We start from the raw sequence: 21,259 nt of genomic DNA on the forward strand, positions 1-21,259 counted from the left end.
AGGCATTTAAGGCCTTGCAAGACTGTGTGTGCCCCCCCCATTTAGGGAGACTGTCTGGACCCCCATTCCTTACCTTAACACTCCTTGCCTTTGTCACCTGTCTTGCTCGGATGACGTCTTCTCGTCTTCCTGTGGCCCCCTCCCCCGGTGAGGCTAGTTTAAAGCTCGCCGTACAAGATCAGCCAACCGGAAGAAGTGTTCTCTTAGAAATATTTTGGATTATTTACTAATTCCTGTATGCTCTTCCTCCTCCTCCCCCCTACCCTCTCCTATAATATACAGTGGTTCTATAGTGCTTTCAGCCTTGTGGAACTGGTATATACTTTCTGGGAGACTCCTTCAGGAAAAAAAAAATACTCAGTTGTTGTGTCACTGTAGTTATCATTTACCATCTGGGAGCTCTCCCTGCTTTCCTTGCCTTGCCTTGCCTTTTTGTCTGTTTTAGTAATCTGTATGCAGTTGCCTCATCCTTTTCTCTTCAAAACATTTCAGGGGTAAAGTTTTCCATGGAGCTTCAAATAATCTCAGCTATAAAATGTTTGCATAGCTATCTGATCCATCCCAAGAATAAACACATTCCAGAAGATCAGTGTTTTATGAACTGTTCACAGTCAGTACACAGCTAAGAATTTAGCAAGAGAAACTAGAAATCAGGGGCATATTACTACATACTGGGGTCATCTGCACATGCGTTTTACTGCAGACTAGACTAATTAGCTCCACAGTAAAATGTTACTGCCTACATGTGGACACAGGAAATTAATCAACTCTGTTGTAAGATAGTACTGTTGGGGACAGTACTGTCTTATGGCAGAGTAATTAACTGGGATGAAACACACATGTGGACAGTGTCTGCATGTATAAATTGCACCTGGTCAGCCCAAGCAGCAGGGGACCAGACTCCTACCTGCTGCCTAGCAACACATCTCCACACTTTTGGCACTCTTATGCCCCAGCCAGCCCCTCCACTGCCCAATGCCATCACCTAGAGCAGGCTTGTCCAACATACGGCTCGCAGGCTGCCATGCGGCCTGCCAAACCATTTTCTGAGGCCCAAGGTGCTGCGACGGGAAACGAAAGTAAACACTGTTTACTTTTGTTCCCACCCCTTGTCCCCCCATCCCAGCCCCTCAGCAGCTTCCTAATGGCTGCTGAAGGGCTGGGGAGGGGACAAGGTTCCCACACGCACTGTGTCAACTTGACGTTGCCAATGCAATGCAGCTTCTCCCCTCCCCTCATTTCATGGTGTCTCTTCCTAGCCCTGCCCCTCCCTTCCTCATTTGCATGCCGGCCCTGCCCTGTGCCGGTCCCCACTGGCTGCACATGCTGGAGCAGGTTGCAGTGCAGTGGGTGGGCAGGCGTGGGGGTGCGGATGCTGGCTCGTAGTGATGCTGCAGCCGGGCCCACAGGAGATGCTGCTGCTGTGGCTGTTGGGGCGGGAAGCCGGAGCCACTCCCGCCTCCCCACATCCCCCCGTGCCCACAGACATCATGCTGGGGGTGGTGAGTCATGGGCCCCAGGGAGGGAGGGAGCCCCGCCGGTCAGACTTGGGCTGCCCCCGGGGAGAGGGAGCAGGGGAGTGTCCCTGCATGTCCTCCACCCCCCTGTAGGGTCCCTGCATGTCCCCCTGGCTGCTGAGCCCAGGCATGCAGGTGTGGGAGCATCCTCAAGGCTGCCCAGGTGGCAGGGAGGACATGGCAGTGTCAGGCGGCGCCCCTTGACCCCTGCGCCCCCAGGCCGCAGCTGGACTGGACAGGCCACACGAGCACCCACTCTTGCCCCCCTGGCTGAATGTTACCCTGAAAGAGCGCCTGTAGATAAGAAATTAAAGATCTGTGATGCATTTCAACCAAGTATTTGAAAACTAGGAGGCATGAAACCATAATAATAGAAAGCTCTGCTAACCTTTGGAAAAATCAGATGCCTGCAACAATTCTCTGGAGTAAATACAGCACGATGTCAAGAAAGGTTTTGCATTCAAAGATGATTTTTATCCCTCTGCAAATTGTGGCTTTCCATGTGGACAAAGGCAGGGAATTAAGGGTGCAGTGGGGTGGTATGCTCCTCTCCAGCACTGCTAGGGGATTGTTGAAAATAAAACAGTGCTACTAGACCAAATTGTTTTTAGTTGGATTTTAAACCACATTTCCAGACCCATTTCATTGTCACCACCTGAAACTTCATTGGTGTCAAAGGTCATGTGACATCACTTCCTGATGTGAAACTGATTCCTGTGAGGTCTTTGAATATGGCTTGCTGGCCCACTGGGTGGTACAAAGTTCATGATCCGGCCCCACATTCAAAAAGGTTGGACACCCCTGACCTAGAGTCTGGGGCTGAGCCCCCAAGTTTACTTCCAGTCTTGGCTTACTCTGCTCCAGGTCAGATTTTGCTGTCTGAGGTGCATGTGTAAATGCTGCACCCAGAAGCAGTGTACTTTGGCTTAAACAGCTTCTGAGTTTATTGCTTCACATTAATTGCATGTGTAGACGTGGGTAATTTATGTTGATGACAAGGGTTTCTTCCTTACTGTTTTTTTAGGGAGGATGGGAGGGAGCTTTGTGTCCCTTCTGCCCATGGAACAAGCAGGGTACTTTTGTACCCTGATAATGCAGATCTCAGAGATTCAGAAAGGTCTATTTTGCTCTTTGTATAGCATCTTTCAGCTGATGGATGACTCTCTCAGTAGTTCTGGACTAGCATCCACACATGAAAAGTTACAACAGTTAATATTTCTTGAAACTATATCATCCATTAACAGGATAACTACAGGCTGCAGAAGAAGGGGAACATGCTATAAACATCTCCAACCTTCCTCCCAAAATATAAGGAAGTCTGACACCCCAGAAGCTTTTCTACCTGTGCTTTTGTAGGTTTCTAGGGGAGGACACATCCTGACTTCCCCAATCAGAATCCTATTGTTTATATTACTTTACCTTAGCTACAGCTTAATGGAATCCTGTTGACCTTTCAGTTAAGCTAAAATCAAAGCTGCTAAAATAAAAAAGTAAATTAAATCAACACTGACATTCAGCTAGTAAAACAGGACATAGGGCAGATGCACCCAAACAGCTTTCATGTTGTTTTTCAGAAACACTGGTATTATTATTCTTTATTTTTAGTGGGATATGACATATAACTGGTTCAAAATTAAGAACAAAATAGAAATGTAGGAAGATTCTCCTTCTTTTCCCTAAGTGACTCCCATGGGGTTTCCATTTTATTTTGTTACATGAACTTAGCCAAACCACATGTCATGCAGCAGGAATTGGATATAATGGTAAACACAGTAAGTGTGGTGAGTGGAAATCCAGTAGATGGCTAACAATCAATTGTTTCTGACAGCTACTGTTTTTCTAATCTGTTTTCCCCTAGGAGAGGAGGTGGTAAGAACATGCCTGGTAAATGTTTCCTTTTCTGCCCAGAGGCATATTTTCAGATGACAAGAACACACTGTATATTAGCTGTTTAACAGACTAACCTCAACTGATTATAGGTTGCAGTTTTGAAATAAATAAAACATTATTGCTAGATATGCAGTCTACACATATAGGTTTAATCATAATCCCACTTTCAAAGATGAAGATCTATTGTATGGGTGCTCAGTTTGCTTGAAGTTAGATATGCTCTAAGACAGCTTAAGAATATTACAATTGCTGGCTCCAAGGGTGAATGTATTAGAATTCTAAAAGCAGAGGATTTCATTACCATTTTCAAAATGAACTCTGGAGCAATTTAACAAAAAAGTATTTGTGTCTGTTTTTCAGAGCAAGATACAAAGAGACAGATTCTGCTTTGACTTGCACCAGAGTAATGAGATGTAATTAGCCATGTTAGTTTGAAGTCAAGTAAAAGGCAGGGTAAATTTGCACCTTATACGTTAACCAAAGTGTATGTGTGTGTATATATCTATATATATATATATAGATATACACACACACACACACACACACGTCCCTAAAAGTTTCTGATATATATTGCAAGCTTTCGTGAGCTGAAGCTCACTTCATCAGATGGTGTGAAAAGACATGCACAAAGCTATGCACCAGAGTAATTCCAAAGTAACTTGGCTGATATTAGTGAAGTTACTGGGCTAGAGTATCTCATGGAGTAAACTGATGCAGCTTCATTGAAATAACAGATATAGCTCCTTTGGATTCCTTCCAACCCTATGATTCCATGAAATGGAGCTGTGCCAGGTTACATTAGCAGAAATGTAAGCCCATTGTGTTTTCTACCTGATTACCGACCTGTGTAGGTCTGCAATCAGAATCTGACCCAGTAATTTTAATGCAGATTAATTCAGTTTAAACAACAAGTTCCATACTTAACTGCCCTCTGGATATTCTTATGGAAGTAAGTAATGGCCCCTAATCTCTAGAAAGGTGGGTTTTTTTAAGTGAAATAGGGCTCAGATCTGCCATCCTTCTTTATAATTTATGCTGAGAGAATGAGGCAGATGAAACAGATTCTTTGTTAATGATTTCCATTTTAGTTTCATGATGTCTTTTGCTTCATACGTTTCTTAAAGCTTAGCTTCTTTGCTGGAAAAATGAAAAGCAGTAGCTAAGTAGAAATATGGCTTTTTTGCTGTTTCTATAGCAACATAAGAATGTTTTAGAAACAAATGACCTCCTACAGGCTGAATTGCACTAACTCAAGTGACATTTCCTTACAATGAAGTTTTTAGCATATCACAGGAACTTTGTGTAATGTTCAGTTGCAAAATGCTTCTCACAGGCAGACTGAAACAAGAACTCACTGTCTTTCACAAGATTTAGTGCTGTCTCATACATTTTTTAAATGATATGTTCCAAGATATACGAGATGGACATTTGCAGGTGACTTTTAGTACTGATCAGATAATTACTTTTCTCTTCTTTTGTGTGGAAATTCTTCACAAACAGTAAAATACATCAGTTTGGAAGGAGTGCAGCAGAGTAGTTCTTCAACTACACAGAAAAATTAAATTGATATATCAGAAATTTATACACCATATATATACCATATATACACCATGAGAAAAGGACCTGGGAGTTACAGTGGACAGTAAGCTGGATATGAGTCAACAGCGTACCCTTGTTGCCAAGAAGGCTAATAGCATAGTGGGATGCATAAATAGGAGTGCTGCCAGCAGATCGAGGGAAGTAATTATTCTCCTCTATTCAGCACTGGTGAGGCCAAATCTGGAGTACTGTGTCCAGTGTTGGTGCCCCCCACTACGGAAAGTATGTGGACAAGTTGGACACATGACTTATGAGGAGAGGCTGAGGAAACTGGGTTAATTTAGACGGCAGAAGAGAAGACTGAAAGGGGATTTGATAGCAGCCTTCAACTACCTTGAGGGAGGTTCCAAAGAGGATGGAGCTGGTCTGTTCTCAGCGGTGGCAGATGACTGAACAAGGAGCAACGGTCTCAAGTTGCAGCAAGGGAAGTTTAGGTTAGGTATTAGGAAGAATATTCTCACTAGGAGGGTAGTAAAACACTGGAACGGAGAGGTGGTGGAATGTCCATCCTCAAAGATTTTTAAGACCTGGCTAGACAAAGCTTTGGCTGGAATGATCTAGTTGGGGATGGTCCTGCTTTAAGTAGGGGGTTGGACTAGATGACCTGCTGAGATCCCTTACAACCCCAATTTTCTATGATTCTACAAAAATTAGTTCAAATACTATAAATTCATCCTTTTGTGAGGAAGATTATGACCATTCTTTTCCAAAACACACATTCTCATAGTTAACTTTAAGCCACGCATAATCCTTCCCCATTCACCAAGACAGTCAGTACTTGCAGAATTAATGGAGTTAATTGTTCTTATCTTTCCAATTTATCAATTTTTACTCCATAATAAAAACTTATCGCACACACAGTGCAGTACTGGCAGTTACTGTCCCATACTTCCAACTGGAACTCTTGATGACCATAGCATTGCTACTGGGTAATTTTCAAATGAAGATGATGTGAGATGGGGTCCATCTGAAGTGGTCCAGCAGTAGTGGCTTCAGTGTCAAGCAAGGCAGACTACAAGTGATTTATTATATATTGTATATTAGCTGAAGATCACTGTCAACCAGTACCATCCCCACTGCCTCTTATCCTTCTTTATGGGTCAGTATTATCTTTTCACTTTTTCTGTCTCTCTTATTCTTATAAACAGCCAAACATGAAAATTAATCTTCTTAAATGTGCTTTTTGAGTGCTTAAATAGAAGAACAGAATAAATGCTTGGACACTAAAGGGTGGGCACCAGTAGGAATCCCAATGATAAGTAGATATATGTGATAGATACATATTTCTAAACTCTAAATATATCAGCTTAGCTAATATTTGGGGAAGTCCTAATAACTTAGGACTTATGGTTGATCCGTATCTAAAACACAGCCTGCTCCCCATATCTTAGATACTTTCAATCTTGATTCTTGTGAAAAATTTTCTGTCAGTGAATTTATACTTTGCACATGAGGTGCAAATTAAGCTACTATGTTGTTTAAAATAAATGTCTTTAGTGGCAGTGTAACACATAAAAAATCTAATTTCCCTTAAAAGGTAAGAAGTCTTGTCAGCAGTTTCCAGTTATTTAAGTCAAAGTTTTTCCATTTAGGTTTGGTGGCTTGGTAGGAATCCCACAACCCCACTCTTTTCTGCCTGCTCTTCCATACTGCCAAATACATTTAGTTCCACTGGATTTCTTTTTTCCCCCCAGAAATAACATTTCATAGTAACTGATGTACATTACACTCTAATGCAAACAAATTATTTTCCTTTATTATTTAGTGGCATATATAATAATTTAATCAGTATTGGTTTTAAATATGTAATTATTTTTGCAAGCTTTCTAACATATATCATTATACATAGTGTCCAAGCGTTGCTTGCTGAAAATAATGTGGAAGCAGATAGTTTAATACTGAAATCATGTTGTGGCAGAGACTTGTTTTAAGGTAGCCAAAATAAAGTGACTTGTATATTTATATTACATTGGAATATGGAAAGAAAGATTCTTTTATTGTGAGACATCTGTGCATTCTATCAAGTTGGGCTTTCCGTAATTTTTCCATTTGGATTACATTCATTTTTTTTATTGAACAAAAAACCAAAGTTTGGGAGCAGAAGCTTTAGAGTAGACAGAAAAATTGGTGCCATTTACTTTTGAAGACAAATAAATCCTTTTTCAGTCTTCCAGGAAAGTTGGTTTTTGGGGTCCAGATTCTGCCCTGACTTTACATTTCATACAGCCATTGATTTTAATGAGATTGGATGGGATATAAGTCAGGGTATATCTGGCTTTTTAGCATAACAAAATAAAGTTGCACTGAAAATGTCAGTACTGTAGTTATTCTTACAGCTATAACCAATTCAACTTTAACAAAAACCTGAATCTTATTTTGTGCAATCAAAAGTACCTGTGTATGAGTGTGGTATTTACAGTGCCAGATTAGAAGTCTGCATAGGGTGAAAGAGGAATTTGTATTAAAGTTGGGCTAGGAAAATCAGTTGCCTCCAGAAAAAGGTCATGAAATATTCAAGGAGCCTTGTCTGGATAACATTTGACTGGCTGGGTTTACTGAAATAAGGTGGTATAGATATATTCTATTTATTACTATGTTATATTGTTAGTTATATCCTAAGAAGTCCAACTAGATCACAGTGCTCTCTTTTGGTTTTATACTCCCTAATATATAAAATTTTAATGAAGCTTATTATATTTACAATAAACATTTTGGTGATTTTGAAGTTAATACCAATTCCTAAGTAAGTCAAATGTTTCAAATGTAATAAGACTACAGGTATTTATTTTGTTGAGTAACTGCTACAACAGTATAATTCAAACACATAGCTATTACGTACGAAGTCCAATTGAATTTGATGGGATGATGTTGTGTAATGGTTGTAGGATCTGGGTTTAGAAGGAGATAAGTCAATATGCAAGCCTAAACCCTGGTGTATATAACTTGGCACCAATCTTGCCAACTCCCACTAAGCACAGTGCTGCATTGAAATTGGTGGCGACTACACACAGTCAGTCATAAGCCTGACAGTATTGCAAAGACAAGCCTGAAGGTTGGACTGAGATTTAAACTTCCTCATCATTCAAAGAAGTTTTAGTGGTCTATTTAAGTATATTAGTGGGTATAGATGTGGGCTTTTTAAAGTATATTAGTGGGTATTTATTGTTGTGGGTGAAACCTTTGGTGCAGAGAGTTGGCACTAGACTTTTCTCACATTTGATACCCTGAGTAAAGATTATGCTAGGTGAACCTCATGTTAAATAGCCACTCAACAGTGGTTGGGCTTCCCTTTTCACTTCAAGAAGACCCTATAAAGATCAGAACAGGCAAGTCAAACTAGAGATCACATCTGCATGTGTAGGGATCTGTATTTATAGCTACTACTTTGCCACTGCAAGAGTCAACAAAACAAACCCTGGTATTCTACCCACCCCAACAGCAGATTTTAGCTTGCTTTAATGTGGCACCCGTGTATATTTATTAAACACGGTAACCTCCATAAACCTGATTCTTTACTATATTTAAGCCAATAAACTGCAAGTAAGTCATTGGAGCTCAGCTAGTATCTTAGACTGGAAAATCAGGTAGCTAGTTTACAATTTCTTCATAATATAGATAAAGGCTGACAATAACAAACTATAAAAATGTTGGTAAAACTTACTAGAGAAAAGATAGAGAGCCTGCAAATATTCCACTGTACCTAGACTGCTTTCTGATGCAAAAGCCACACATGAGATGTAAATATGCAAACTGGGAACATTTGATGGATATATTCCCAAACTGTTCAGGAATTTGAGTCAAAGTAGCAGCCAAATGCATAGACCTCAGGCACTGAAGAGTCTGAATGGCTGGAAAAAAGATGATAGTCATCTCCTAAATTGGAGTTTATTACAAAAATCAAAAACAAAACCCCAAACCAAAAAACAAACCCAAACTTCTGTGCAGTTCTTATCATATTGGCATAAGCAAAAATGATATGAGGATGTAAAAGATATAGAAAAGAGCAACTTAAATGATGCAGAGAGATGATGATTGCACCCAAAGCATTAAATTAACTATGGGTTCAAGTGTGCTGTCAGAGGAACCAGTAGTGTAACTGAGAGTGTGAGAGTGAGGCACAAGGCCAGGCTGCTGAGTAAAGGGAAGCACTGGAATGGAGACGGGGAAGTGCAGTAATGGAAGTAGGAGAGCTTGAGGCCTCAGCTCCAGGTAGCACAGGCAGAAGTCTCCTCATCACTGGCATCCCCCTCCCCTGCCTGCCCCTCCATACCACATGGGAGGTTTTTTGGGGAAGGACAGGTTTCAGCATGCCCAGCAGGCAGGAGGTTAACCCTCTCTCTGAATTGTGTTTCTCACCATCCAGTTAAGGGTCTTGTCTTGGTACTTGGCATGCAAATCATCAGAGGCTGCCCTGTTACCCCAATAGCTGCTAGCTGTGCTAACAGATACTTCCTCCACATAGCAGCTATTCCCTGCTAGTTTAGGGTGCAACCTCTCTTGGGCATAGGACATAGATAGACTGGAGAGACTTATCTTGACTTACTTTTTCTATTAAACAAGCGAATGAAATCAGAAGGGTTTTAAATGTATTGCCTCTTCCCTCAGTGGAAAACAATTTTTTTCTGGTAACTTCAATATACCCTAAAACTATTAATGTCCCCTAGGTTAGTGGCAGAATAGATCTCCAGAGGGATCTTATCTGAATATAAAGACTTATAAAAAGATGTGAGAGGATAGATATTTTGGAGATGGTGGAAATTATATGGACAAGGGGATACAAAGATAAGTAAAGAAAATGTTAAGGGCTCAAAGAATTTATAATGGAGTTTCATAATGCAGATTATTATGACAGTTCATTATTTTCCCTTAAAATGGGAAGAACACGATCATAGAGTATAATTGATAAATTGGAAGATAAAAACAATTAACTGCATTAATCCCAGCCCTATTCTGCAAATACTGAAGACTGACTGTCTTGGTGAATAGGGAAGGATTAAATGTGGCTTAAAGTTAACTATGAGTGTGTGTTTTGGCAAAGAATGGTTATAATCTTCCTCACAAAAGGATGAATTTGTATTATTTGAACTAATTTTTGTAGAATCATACAAAATTAGGGTTGGAAGGGACCTCAAGAGGTCATCTAGACCAACTCCCTGCTCAAAGCAGGACCATCCCCAACTATATCATGCCAGCCAAAGCTTTGTCTAGCTGGGTCTTAAAAACCTCCTGATGCTGGAGCTTCCACCACTCTCTGGGTAACCTGTTCCAGTGTTTTACTACCCTCCTAGTGAGAACATTCTTCCTAACATCTAACCTAAACTTCCCTCTGCTACAACTTGAGACGGTTGCCCATGGGTGACTGGAGCCACCTTAGCCAGGGGGATCACATGCCCCCCTCCCCCCAGCAACCAGTCAGTGACCGGGGAAGATTCCCCCCATGGCCAGTTTCACTGATGGGAGGGGTTCTCCGCAGCCAATCTCGTTGGGGGGGTGTCCCCCCACAGCCGATCACTGTGTCTGACACTTGCAGAGGGGCACCGGCACCACCACCTGCCCCTCTGCCTGTTGCCTAAGCAGCGAATGTGGCCAGTCAGGGGGTACACTGGCACTTTCAGGGGGTGCTTGTAGCACCCGCTACACATTGCCACTGCCTTTTCTCCTTGTTCTGTTATCTTCCACTACTGAGAACAGTCTAGCTCCATCCTCTTTGGAACCACGCTTCAGGTAGTAGAAGGCTGCTATCAAATTCCCCCTTCAGTCTTCTCTTCTGTAGACTAAATAAACCCAGTCATGTTCCCCAGCCTCCTAACTGTTTTTGTTGCCCTCCACTGGACTCTGTCCAACCTGTCCACGTCCTTTGTGTAGTGGGGGGGGGGGCAAAACTGAACACACTACTCCAGGATGTGCCTTACCAGTGCTGAATAGAGGGAAATAATTACTTCCCTTGATACTTATTTTTTTCTTTTTGTGGTAATGTTAGTTTTTATTCCTGTTTTATTATAATGTCTTTGCATCTAGTCATAGTTCCTCTCTTATTGCTCCCTATCTTGCAGAACGTGGTTCAGCTCGTGATTTGGTGGTTAAAGATGTAACTGATACTACAGCTGGACTTTCATGGACAGCAGCTCCAGGAGCTGTTTATGATTATAGGATAGTATGGAAATCACTTTATGATGATACAATTGGAGAGAAAAGAGTCCCTGGAAATATACTGGATACAGTGTTGGAAGGCTTGGAACCAGAAACTAAATACAGCATTTCAGTCTTTGCTTCCTACAGCAGTGGAGAAGGAGCACCTCTAGAAGGAGAGGCTTTTACTGATGGTGAGTATAGTACAGCATTGCCACCATGTCCTGCAGCTTAAATCCTGACCTTAGCATACTGGGACAGTTGTTCCCTTCTCCTGAACACATGGCATTCTTATTAATGTTATAGAATAAAAGAATAATAGAAAAATAGAGCTGAAAGAGAATTTAGGAAGATATCTAATCCAATTTCATGCTTAAGGCAGGATCAACCCTATCTAAAATGTTCCAGACAAATGCTTGTCTAATCTGGTTTTGAAAAGTTCCAAGGATGGAGATTCCATAGCCTCTGTAGGTAGTCTGTTCCAATGCTTAATTTGCTTCTTATAGTGAAAAACTTCTTCCTAATATCCAACCTCAATTTCTATTGCTGCAATTTAAGACCATAGCTCCTTGTCCTGTTCCCTGCAGCACAAAGAATAGCTGTTTCCCATACTTTACCTAAACTTCAGGTAGCTGAGGATTATTACTGACTTCCCCCCAGCTTTCTTCTTTCCAGACTAAATCTTCCCAGTTCTTCCTTCCTTTTTTCATCAATCGTGTTTCTTAGATCTTCAGTCATTTTGTTGTTGTCTGCTGGACTTTTCAATTTGTCTTTGTCTTTCCTGAAGTGTAATGCCCAATGCTAGATAGACATCATACTCCAGGTGAGACCTCACCAGTACTGAATAGAGTAGAAGACTGGCTTCACTTGATTTGCAGGTGACACTTCGCTTAATACAGTGGACTATGCTATTGCTATTTTTTGTAACAAGGTCACACTGTTGATTTATATCAGCTTGTGATCCAGTATAACACCCAGCCCCTTTTCTGCAATGTCCCCACCTAGCTAGAAATTCCCCAGTTTGTATGTGTACATATGATTATTCTTTCCTAAGTGTAGGACTTTATACTTGTCCTCACTGAAATTAATTTAATCATGTTTGGAATATTTTTCCAGTTTATCAAGGTCATTCTAATTCTGATTGCAGCCTCCAGAGTTTGCGCAATTCCACCAATTTGTGTCATCTGCAAATTGGCTAAGAATCTACTCTATCCCACCTTCCAAATCTTTAATGAAGATAATGACCCATATTAGAACTAGGGCAGACCACTGGGAAAACCCACTATCCATCACAAGTCACTTTGCTTGATCAAAAATGTTAAACGGCAATTCATTTATATAATATGGATATAGGTTCTTTTGTTCTTGTTCGTGTTAATACTATCCGACTCTGTAAATGGTCCCTTTGCAACTAACAGCTCTCCTTGCAGAATAAGGACCTGTTCATCATATCATGGTGCTCTGTGGGTTGGAGGGTATGATTGCCAGAGAAAAGGGGGAAATTAATAAGGTGCCCAGGATAAAGAAGAGAGGTGGAAAATGTTCCAATGAGGATAATACATTTTCCTGCCACGTTTCCCCTGCTTTATATATAAATCTCAAACCCATGTTGAGGTGAAAGGGCTTGATATTTGCTATGCATCTTGCCCATGCTTCTATATTTTTCTTGTGTGGCAAACTTGACGTAATATTAATCTTTCTTTTTTAACGTTAACACAATAGAGTGGAAGTTCCAAATGCTAAGAGAGGGTACTATAGAGTTTTGTTGCATACCCTTCCATGAGATGAATTGACTGACTATGACACCCAGGATGGCTCTGTCTTGCTGAAACCTAGATGGTGCATCCCCCATTGGCAGCCAAAATCATCTTCACTGTCTGCTTCACTTCAGATCTTTTAGAGTATTTGTAAAAGGCCAAAATATGATATAGAAGCCTGGGAACTATAGCCTTAGGAGTGATAGTGAAATACTTTCTAACTCTCTCCATGCTTTAATACCGTTACTGGCAATAGTGATGGGAGACTCCATTTGTTTGGAGCTTACCTCTCTAGAGTTTAATAGAAACTGAGCAGTGCCATATAAGAAAAAATCTAAATTTTAAAAGTGGAAATCTGAATTTCTTAATTTTGCCTGTACAAAAGACAAGTAGTGGATGCAGGACTGGGCCCTTTGTTACGAGCATTTGAAAGTGCTGAATCCATTCTTTACACAGCAGGGCTTTCCAACTTGTGACTTGCTGCCTTATGTTGCCTGTGAGGGGTTAACCTGAAGCCCATGGACCCTCACCCAGGTGTCACTTCCACAACTTTTCCAGCTGCTGGGACCCTATGGCTCAGGGAGCTCCAGGCTCTCATGATGTGGAGCTATGCAGTGAAGTGGGGAGTGGGAGGTGCCAGGACAGTGCAGGATGGAAGTGGGGAGGGGAGTGGTGTTGGTGCAGTGTGCTGCCTGAGGGGCCTATAAATTGCAGTTGGTCACTTAGAAATTAGACAGCCTTGATTTACACTATGGATTTCCAAAAGCTATTACTATGTAAAACTGCTAGTTATGATGGACTGATCCATTATATGAAAGGTACTTTTTTTTACTGTAATGGAAAGCAACTGTTACATTCATTTACACCAGAAAGATTTTTCATACTGGCTTCTTAAGATCATAGATGAACTCTTCATTTTGTTTAATGAGTTGCTGTCATTGTGATATGTGAAGAAACGTACTGATTGTAGTCATACAACAGAGTGAATCTGTAGACACACATCTGTTCATGTTTTCATGTGACATAGTAAACACTTATCCATATTTTTGTACCTTAAAGTGTCACCAAATGCCAGGACTGTGACAGTAGATGAAGAGACAGAGACTACAATGAGAGTTAAATGGCAGCCTGCACCTGGGAACGTTTTGAGTTATCGTGTGTTATACCGACCACGTAGTGGAGGAAAGCAGATGCTTATAAAGGTGTCACCTCCATCTACAACCAAAGTGTTAAAACGACTTAAGCCACAGACCATGTATGACATTGCTGTTGTTCCTGTATATGATTTTGGAGAAGGAAAATCAAGAAAAGGAAAAGGAACAACAGGTATGCATGATTTAAGAAATGTGATTGCATAGTCAGAATCTTATGATTAAATGTAACGATTCTAGGGGGTAGAAAAACAGTGGTAGGTTGCACCAAGTGTCAGTCTGTTGTTTGCCAGATCTTTCAAGACCAAAGAATAAACAGAACTAACAGAAATTAAGAGCAGGGATTAATAGACATCACTGCAAACCATTTAGGGAGTATTCTGTTGAAGAGACAAAATTCTGTCTCAGAATCCTCTGGTTGTGCCATAATGTATGTTAAACCTTAGTCAAGGCTTTGAATAGTGGACAGTCTTCATATTGAGCCTGTCTTTATGTGGGGGTTGAAATAAGGCCTTCCATGATGGTATCTTTTTGTTTATATGTGTCTGATTTTCCTGTGTACTTGAATGAGAGTTAACAAACTTTTCTCTCTAACTTGATATATAGTTTTATGTAATTTCCCTTTTGGCCCATGGGCTACCTTGAAAGGTTCTACGGAAGTCCATTTTATTCCTTCTTTTTCCGCGCACGTATGAGGCTGTTGAGTTAGAGGAAGTGCACTCTGTGGTGTTTTCAAGACACTGATGTCACATGTCTATTTTGTCTGATGAAGGCAGTGCTGCTAGGTAGTTTGCCTGGTATTTAGTGAAGATCGGGGCACATTTGTGAACTAGTTAGATAAAGTTCTGTCTATGATTTATGCTGATCTAGACAGGAGTAGGAAACACCTGGGAGATGTGACAGAAATTACTGAATGAAGTTGTGGGCACATAAAACATTAATTTGAGGTCAAGTCTGGGCCTCCAGCTGTGTTTGGACAGCTCCAGTAGAGCAACAAGGGCACTGCAGGATTTTGGTTATCCTTGGTGTAGAGTAGGCGTAGGCAACGTTTTTTGGCCGAGCACTGAAAAACATCACAACGCCTACCTTGGAAAGTGCTGGAGTGCTGGCATGCCAGAAAAACAAAATGAGGGCAAGGGGTACATGGCAGGATGCCCTGCTTGTGCCCTTTGCCCCCCACCCAAACCTCCTGTCCCCTAGCCCTGCTGCCCTGTGCCCCTCACCCAAAGCCCCTAGCCCCACAGCCCTACTGCCCCTTGCCCCCCAGCTCTACTGTCCCTTGCAACTGCACGGGCACCTTGGGGCGAGCTGTGCTGCCCCGCTGTCCACTTTGAGGTGCGCACGCAGTCGCCGCCAGCATGGAGCTGATGCCAGAGCTGTGGAGCACGGCGCAGCTGTTTGCAGCCTGCCCGCTGCTTGCTGTAGCTGCCCAGAGCCCAGGCTGGCTACAAACAGCTGCGCCGGGCTCCGGAGCCCCGCCATCAGCTTTGTGCTGGGAGCGGGGGAGAGACAGGGGCTGCGCTGCCTCAGACCCCTCCCCCACTGCCCGCTCTGACGCGTGGGTGCACGCACCGGTACAGAGCTGATGCTGGAGCCTGGCACAGCTGTTTGGAGCCTCCTGGCTGCAGCCAGCCCCGGCTCTGGGTAGCTTCTGCCAGCCAGGAGCCCAGGCTGCTCCCAGCAGGCAGTTGGGATGCTGCAAACCCTTCTAGGAGCAGCCTGGGCTCCCGAGTAGCAGCAGCTACCCAGAGCTGGGGCTTGCTGTGGTGTGCCGAGTAAAATGGCCTTGTGTGCCATGCTCAGCATGCGTGCTGGGGATTGCCGACCCCTGGTCTAGACTAAAACAATTTCTTTTTCAGTTGCTGTGACCTCAGCCTTTGTCATCTTGAGACTACAGCATTGCAATGTGATTCAAATCAAGTCGGTCAATAAGAGGCCCAGAACATAGCAGCTTGCTTGTTAAGCACTGTGCCATGTCTGGAGCACCTGGTTTCAATGCTCTATGTTCTGCATTGGCTGGCAGCTAGTTTCCAGTTGGAATTAAAAGTTTGATTTTTGACAAATAATGATTTAAATGGCTTGAGACATAACCACCTCAAAGACTTGCTGTCTCTCCTCACCACAGTGACAAGGCTGTTATCAGTGAAGGGAGTTATATCTTCTGATTACTAAGAGGGCAGAACACTTTTTATGAAGGGCCTCAGCTTCAGAATATATTCATTTAACTAGAAATAGCTCAAATCTGCACCTTTGAGAAATACTGCAAATGATTTTAGTCTTGAGGATAAGAAGTTTTCTAAGGGATGGTTGGGCTTGATTTCACTGCTGCTGGGTAATTTTCTTATTTTCTTGTTTTGAGTTAAGGAGCTGCTTACTTTATCTCTCACATCTCAGTATTCTCAAGTATGTTAAAGCAGAAGCAACAGGAGCCCGGAATAGCTGCTTTTTAAATATTGGTCATAAATTGAACCCCCCCCCCCCGTATAACTAATTAAATAACTATGATCATATTTGTAAGCAAAATGTTTAGTGTGATATTTCTGGTGGGTTTCATGAATATGAATTATATGAATCATGGACTTATTTTTATTTGAACATTGCAGCCTCTCCATTTAAGCCACCCAGAAATCTGAAAACTTCTGATTCTACTATGTCCAGCTTCAGAGTATCATGGGAGCCAGCCCCTGGGGAAGTCAAAGGATATAAAGTAACTTTTCATCCTACAGGAGAAGATAGGCGCCTTGGAGAATTAGTAGTGGGGCCATATGACAACACGGTTGTATTGGAGGAGCTTAGGTATAATCATATATTTTTAAATGTGTTAATACTTTGTTCAATTATTTGAAAATCAAGTGGTGCAGGTAAGGAACGTACTGCACCATCAGTATTTTGTAGGAATATGTTTATTAAATATATGTACTTTTCAGAATAAAACCATTTTCCTAAGTGATAGTGCTTTTGTAGTTAAGGCTGCATGGAGGCCACCATGACATTGAGACTGAAATGCTAGACAGAGCGTTCTTCATAAATAAGAAAAGCCCTTAAGAGTAGTAGGTTTGAGGGCATTGTTCAGCCTCTGAAAGATACCTGGAGCAGGGATTTCAGTGCCATCTCTCAGATTGCCCAGCTCAGTTCTCATTATCCTCTACGTTTGGGCAGATGAGAGAGACTACGTTTGGCACTAGTTGGGGAGGTGATGGAAAGACTGGGTTCTCTCTCAGGGCTTTTTAGTTGAAGTCAAAGGTGTCTAGTTTAGTTTCAAATACAGTTCAATGGTTATTGTAATAAAAGACCCGAAGTTTAAAGGAATGTGTCTGAGCATGTCAAATACCTAAATGGTTCTGGGAATTGCCTGTGAGCATGAGGAACAGCTTGCATGCAAGCTGAATGTCCTAAGAAAGGCACCATTAAAACCTGGCTTCAGATGAATGAACTACAGCCTATAACTCAGATCTGGAACCAGATCCTCAGCTGATATAAACTGGCATGGGTCCATTTCCTTAAGTGGAAACATGCCAGTTTATACCAGCTGAGGGTCAGGAATTGGATTTTATTTTTCTGAACCTTCCTTTTTTGTAGAATGAAACCGAGTAATTATTTTCTATGTGCATGTAAGAAAGACTGTGGGCCCTACTATAAGTGGATCTAGGATTGTGGCAAGGGGTGTGTGGCCAGACCCCTTTGGTTGTGTGGTGTAAGCATAGTGAGCTTTCTGAACGCACCAGAATGTCAGCACAACTCCTGCTGGAGCTCTGTATCTGTTGTGAGATCTCTGAATTCACCAGCTGATCAATGCAGGCTCTGGCCAGAGCCGGTGCCAATAAGCTGATGAGTTCAGAGCTCATGGCACCTGTGGAGCTCTGGGAGGAGCTGTGCTGATATATTGGTGAGCACACAGAGCTCACTGCAAAGGCACCACTCAGCCAAAGGAAGATGCTGCCACACCCCCTGCCCCATCCCCTGGATCTGCCCCTGGATGTACAGACAAAACTGTTGCTGAAATTAACAGTTATATAAGCAAACACAAGGCTGGTCTACACTGCAGAGACTGCTACTATAGCTATGATGACAGACCCCCCTTGTGGAGACGCAGCACAGCTGACAAATTTTTTTATTGGTGTAGGCTGTGTAGATAAAAAGAGAGGTGTGTGCGCATGACACTTTAAAGGGGGCTAAATGCTTTTGCACTGCTTTAATGTTGCATGCCTCAGTGGCGTATTGCGCATTAATTCCAGCCACTGTAGGAAATTTGGTGGTGTAATGCTCCTTAAATGACTTGGGGTGCAGCAAACTAAAACTCCTTTAGTGGAGCAAAGCACTGGGCTCTGTGCAGTTCCACAGCTCTGCAGGAAGCCCTGCATGCAGCCTGGCAGCAGCCTGGGAAAGCAGCTCCACCCAAGAAAAGCTGTAAGCCTGATCTACACCCCCACCCCCCCGGAGCCTGCCTGCCTTCCTGAGCTGCATGGGAGCCTGGTGCTTCCCTCTACCACTGCAGTGCCCACCGGGACTGCCTGAGCTGGGTGTCTGCGGGTGGGTGCTGCCTGGGGGTGGGGGCTGCCATGGAGGGAAGCACCAGCCCCGCTGCAGCCCAGGGACCACTCTGCCCACTGGCAGTTCACCCTTCCTTCCCTGCAGCAGAGGCAGGTAAGCCAGCAGGATGTGTGCATGACACAGGGGTTTAATCGGCCCTAAATTTAAGCTGTGTTTTTAAAAACCCACTGCTTCAATTTAGGGCTCCCATTTCGTCTACACATGCCTGTAGATACTCTATATCCTTGAAGTGACAAAAGTGCTCTTTGTCAGCACAACTGTATTTTCATTCGAGATTTTGCCATGCCTACTAGGAGGTATAATTTCTTCCCACCCCAAACCGACATGGCTACACTGCCAAAAGTCTGGCCTCATCATAGGTGTATAGGCTCAGATATGTCTAAGCAGTGGTAAAAAAAAATTTCTAAAAAACCCAGTATTTTCATAGGAGAAACATCAGGATTTAGCTGACCAAATTGACTTCATATTTAATCTATCTTTAATTATTGTAGGGCAGGAACTACGTATAAGGTAAATGTTTTTGGAATGTTTGAAGGAGGTGAAAGTACACCGCTGGTTGGACAAGAAATGACCACCCTTTCAGATACTACTGTGACACCAATTTTAACCACAGGTAAGCAGGAAAGCATGCCTTTGACTTGTTTTTACCTATTTTTAAGAAGTTTTATCATTTTACCTTATTTTTTTCTCATAAGGTGATGCAACACATTTAGCTAGCATAAACATTTGCTTACAGGGTTTAATATGCAATAAAACTTGTACCCTAGCAAAAGACCTCCTGTTTTAAGTGACCACCCTAAAGTATGCCCAGATGTATGAGAATAGCCTGTTTCACCTTTGTTATAGAAGGTGACATCTGTTAAGCTACCCATGTTTTGCTGATCACACAAGACCAGGTTCAGTCACAGGGTGACATCCTTGAACAGAGAATATTGCCACATAAGTGAATTGCTTAGAAGGATGGATAGAGAGTTTTAAATAGTCCCTAAATGGGGAGAGGGGGAGGAGGGGGGCAGACATTCTGCTTGCCATTTGCACAGGGATGAATTTTACCCCCAGGGAATTTTCCCTCCAGTGAAGGATTAAGGAACAGGAGATGTAAGTAGTGAGAGTTTGTTTACACACAAAAGTCATAGACTTATTGCAAAATAGTGAGGGTGTGAATTTAGAGCAGAGATGCTACTATGCTGTAACTCCCTGAGTGGATACTGGCACTCTTAGAGAAAAAACAAAAGTGTCCTCATAGGGAGTAAGTGCAGGACATCTATAATTGAATAGTTATTCAGCGCTAGCTATTTGGGATATTTCCTCTCTATAGACAGGACTACTCTTCCTTTGTGGGGTATTGGTTATGCATCTGGATTGAATGACTCATTTGGAAGGAGGTGCTATGGAGCTCAGCTCTACTTTGTGCACTGAATGAAGAACTCCCTACTGTAGTCATGGGAATCATGGCAGTTTTATTTCACATCAGGGCTAGAGAGTCTGGCCCTGAAAAAAAGTCCAACGACTTTGAAAGATCTTACAGAAATTAAATTTATAAAAGAGAATTATTTCCTGCCAAACACAATATTCAATCAAATCTATATTCTTTTTCCCCTATTTTTTTAATTCACTGACTTTTCTGCATCATAATATGTAAAAATAATATGAGTTTTTATTAAACTTGTATTGATAGAAGTTAGAAAGCGCCATTGTTTAAAAACGTCTGTAAGTAGGATTAAACTACTTCTTAGACTGCCAACAATTAAATACATAGTTTCTGGGTTTTTTTACAACAGGTAGGCAGAAACCTCTACTCTTTTTTGCAATTGCAAGTTTTTTTGGCAACATAGCAGTACTTGTTGAGCTTGGAGAGGTGTTTACTATGCAAGACTAGAAGAATTCTATGCCTGAAATATCATGCATAAGAAAATTTACAGAATCAGCAAGAAATTGTGTAATACAAGAGAGTAACATTTAGAGAGGTTACATAACAGCATGCTACTATTGAAGCGGGACAGAAGCTGGCAGAAAAATAATTGCACCAGGAGTATTTATTATGTTTTTGTTACTGTAGCTACCATTCCTTCCTGCAGTGTTATATTCTGTAAGCCAAGCAGTTTTTCTAATGCATGCATTAGAGACTTGGTTACTTGGAAAATGAAATTTTATCTGGGAATGTAAATTGTGTATTCAATAGTGAAAAAAATATATAGTGACTTTGTTAGAATTTTTAATATGGGGATCATGGGAGTTGGAAAATATTAGAGGCCCAAATAGTAAACTGGTTATACTGTACATGGAGCTAATCTTAACTTCCTTAATAAAGTTATGCATGCACATTTTTTATCTAATAAGGTTTTACTTAAACCTTACTCCACAAACTATTTTATTGTCCTGATTAAAGACTAGATCTATATTTTCTATGCAGAAGAGCATCATGCTTTTAAGCCCTCAGGTACATGGAGTAGTTATATTCATGAGTCTACAGTATTGGAGCAGTTATGTGGAACATATATGAAATCACAATATCTTTCAACTGTGATGAGTGTGGCTGATTTTTCTCAATGGGATTTCTTCCATATAAAGACCAGAAGCTCTGATGGCAGGAAGCCAGAAAATGTGCAGCTGGTAACACAAACTCCAGAAAAAGAGAGCAAGCTTTTTTTTTTTTTTTTTTTTT

At 41.8% G+C, this 21,259-nt stretch overlaps 1 protein-coding gene across 1 annotated transcript in view; it reads left to right on the forward strand.

Moving 5' to 3' along the window:
- COL12A1 (collagen type XII alpha 1 chain) overlaps window positions 1-21,259 on the forward strand; it is a 163,009-nt gene that overhangs the window by 36,709 nt on the left and 105,041 nt on the right. Inside the window, exons 14-17 of the mRNA XM_019520465.1 lie at window positions 11,060-11,329; window positions 13,952-14,218; window positions 16,647-16,839; window positions 19,086-19,207. Coding sequence (XP_019376010.1) covers window positions 11,060-11,329; window positions 13,952-14,218; window positions 16,647-16,839; window positions 19,086-19,207 — 852 coding nt within the window. The remainder of the gene's footprint in view (window positions 1-11,059; window positions 11,330-13,951; window positions 14,219-16,646; window positions 16,840-19,085; window positions 19,208-21,259) is intronic.

Source organism: Gavialis gangeticus, unplaced genomic scaffold (genome assembly GCF_001723915.1).
Source record: "Gavialis gangeticus isolate Ggan-Ray unplaced genomic scaffold, GavGan_comp1, whole genome shotgun sequence".
NCBI classification, from domain to species: domain Eukaryota; kingdom Metazoa; phylum Chordata; order Crocodylia; family Gavialidae; genus Gavialis; species Gavialis gangeticus.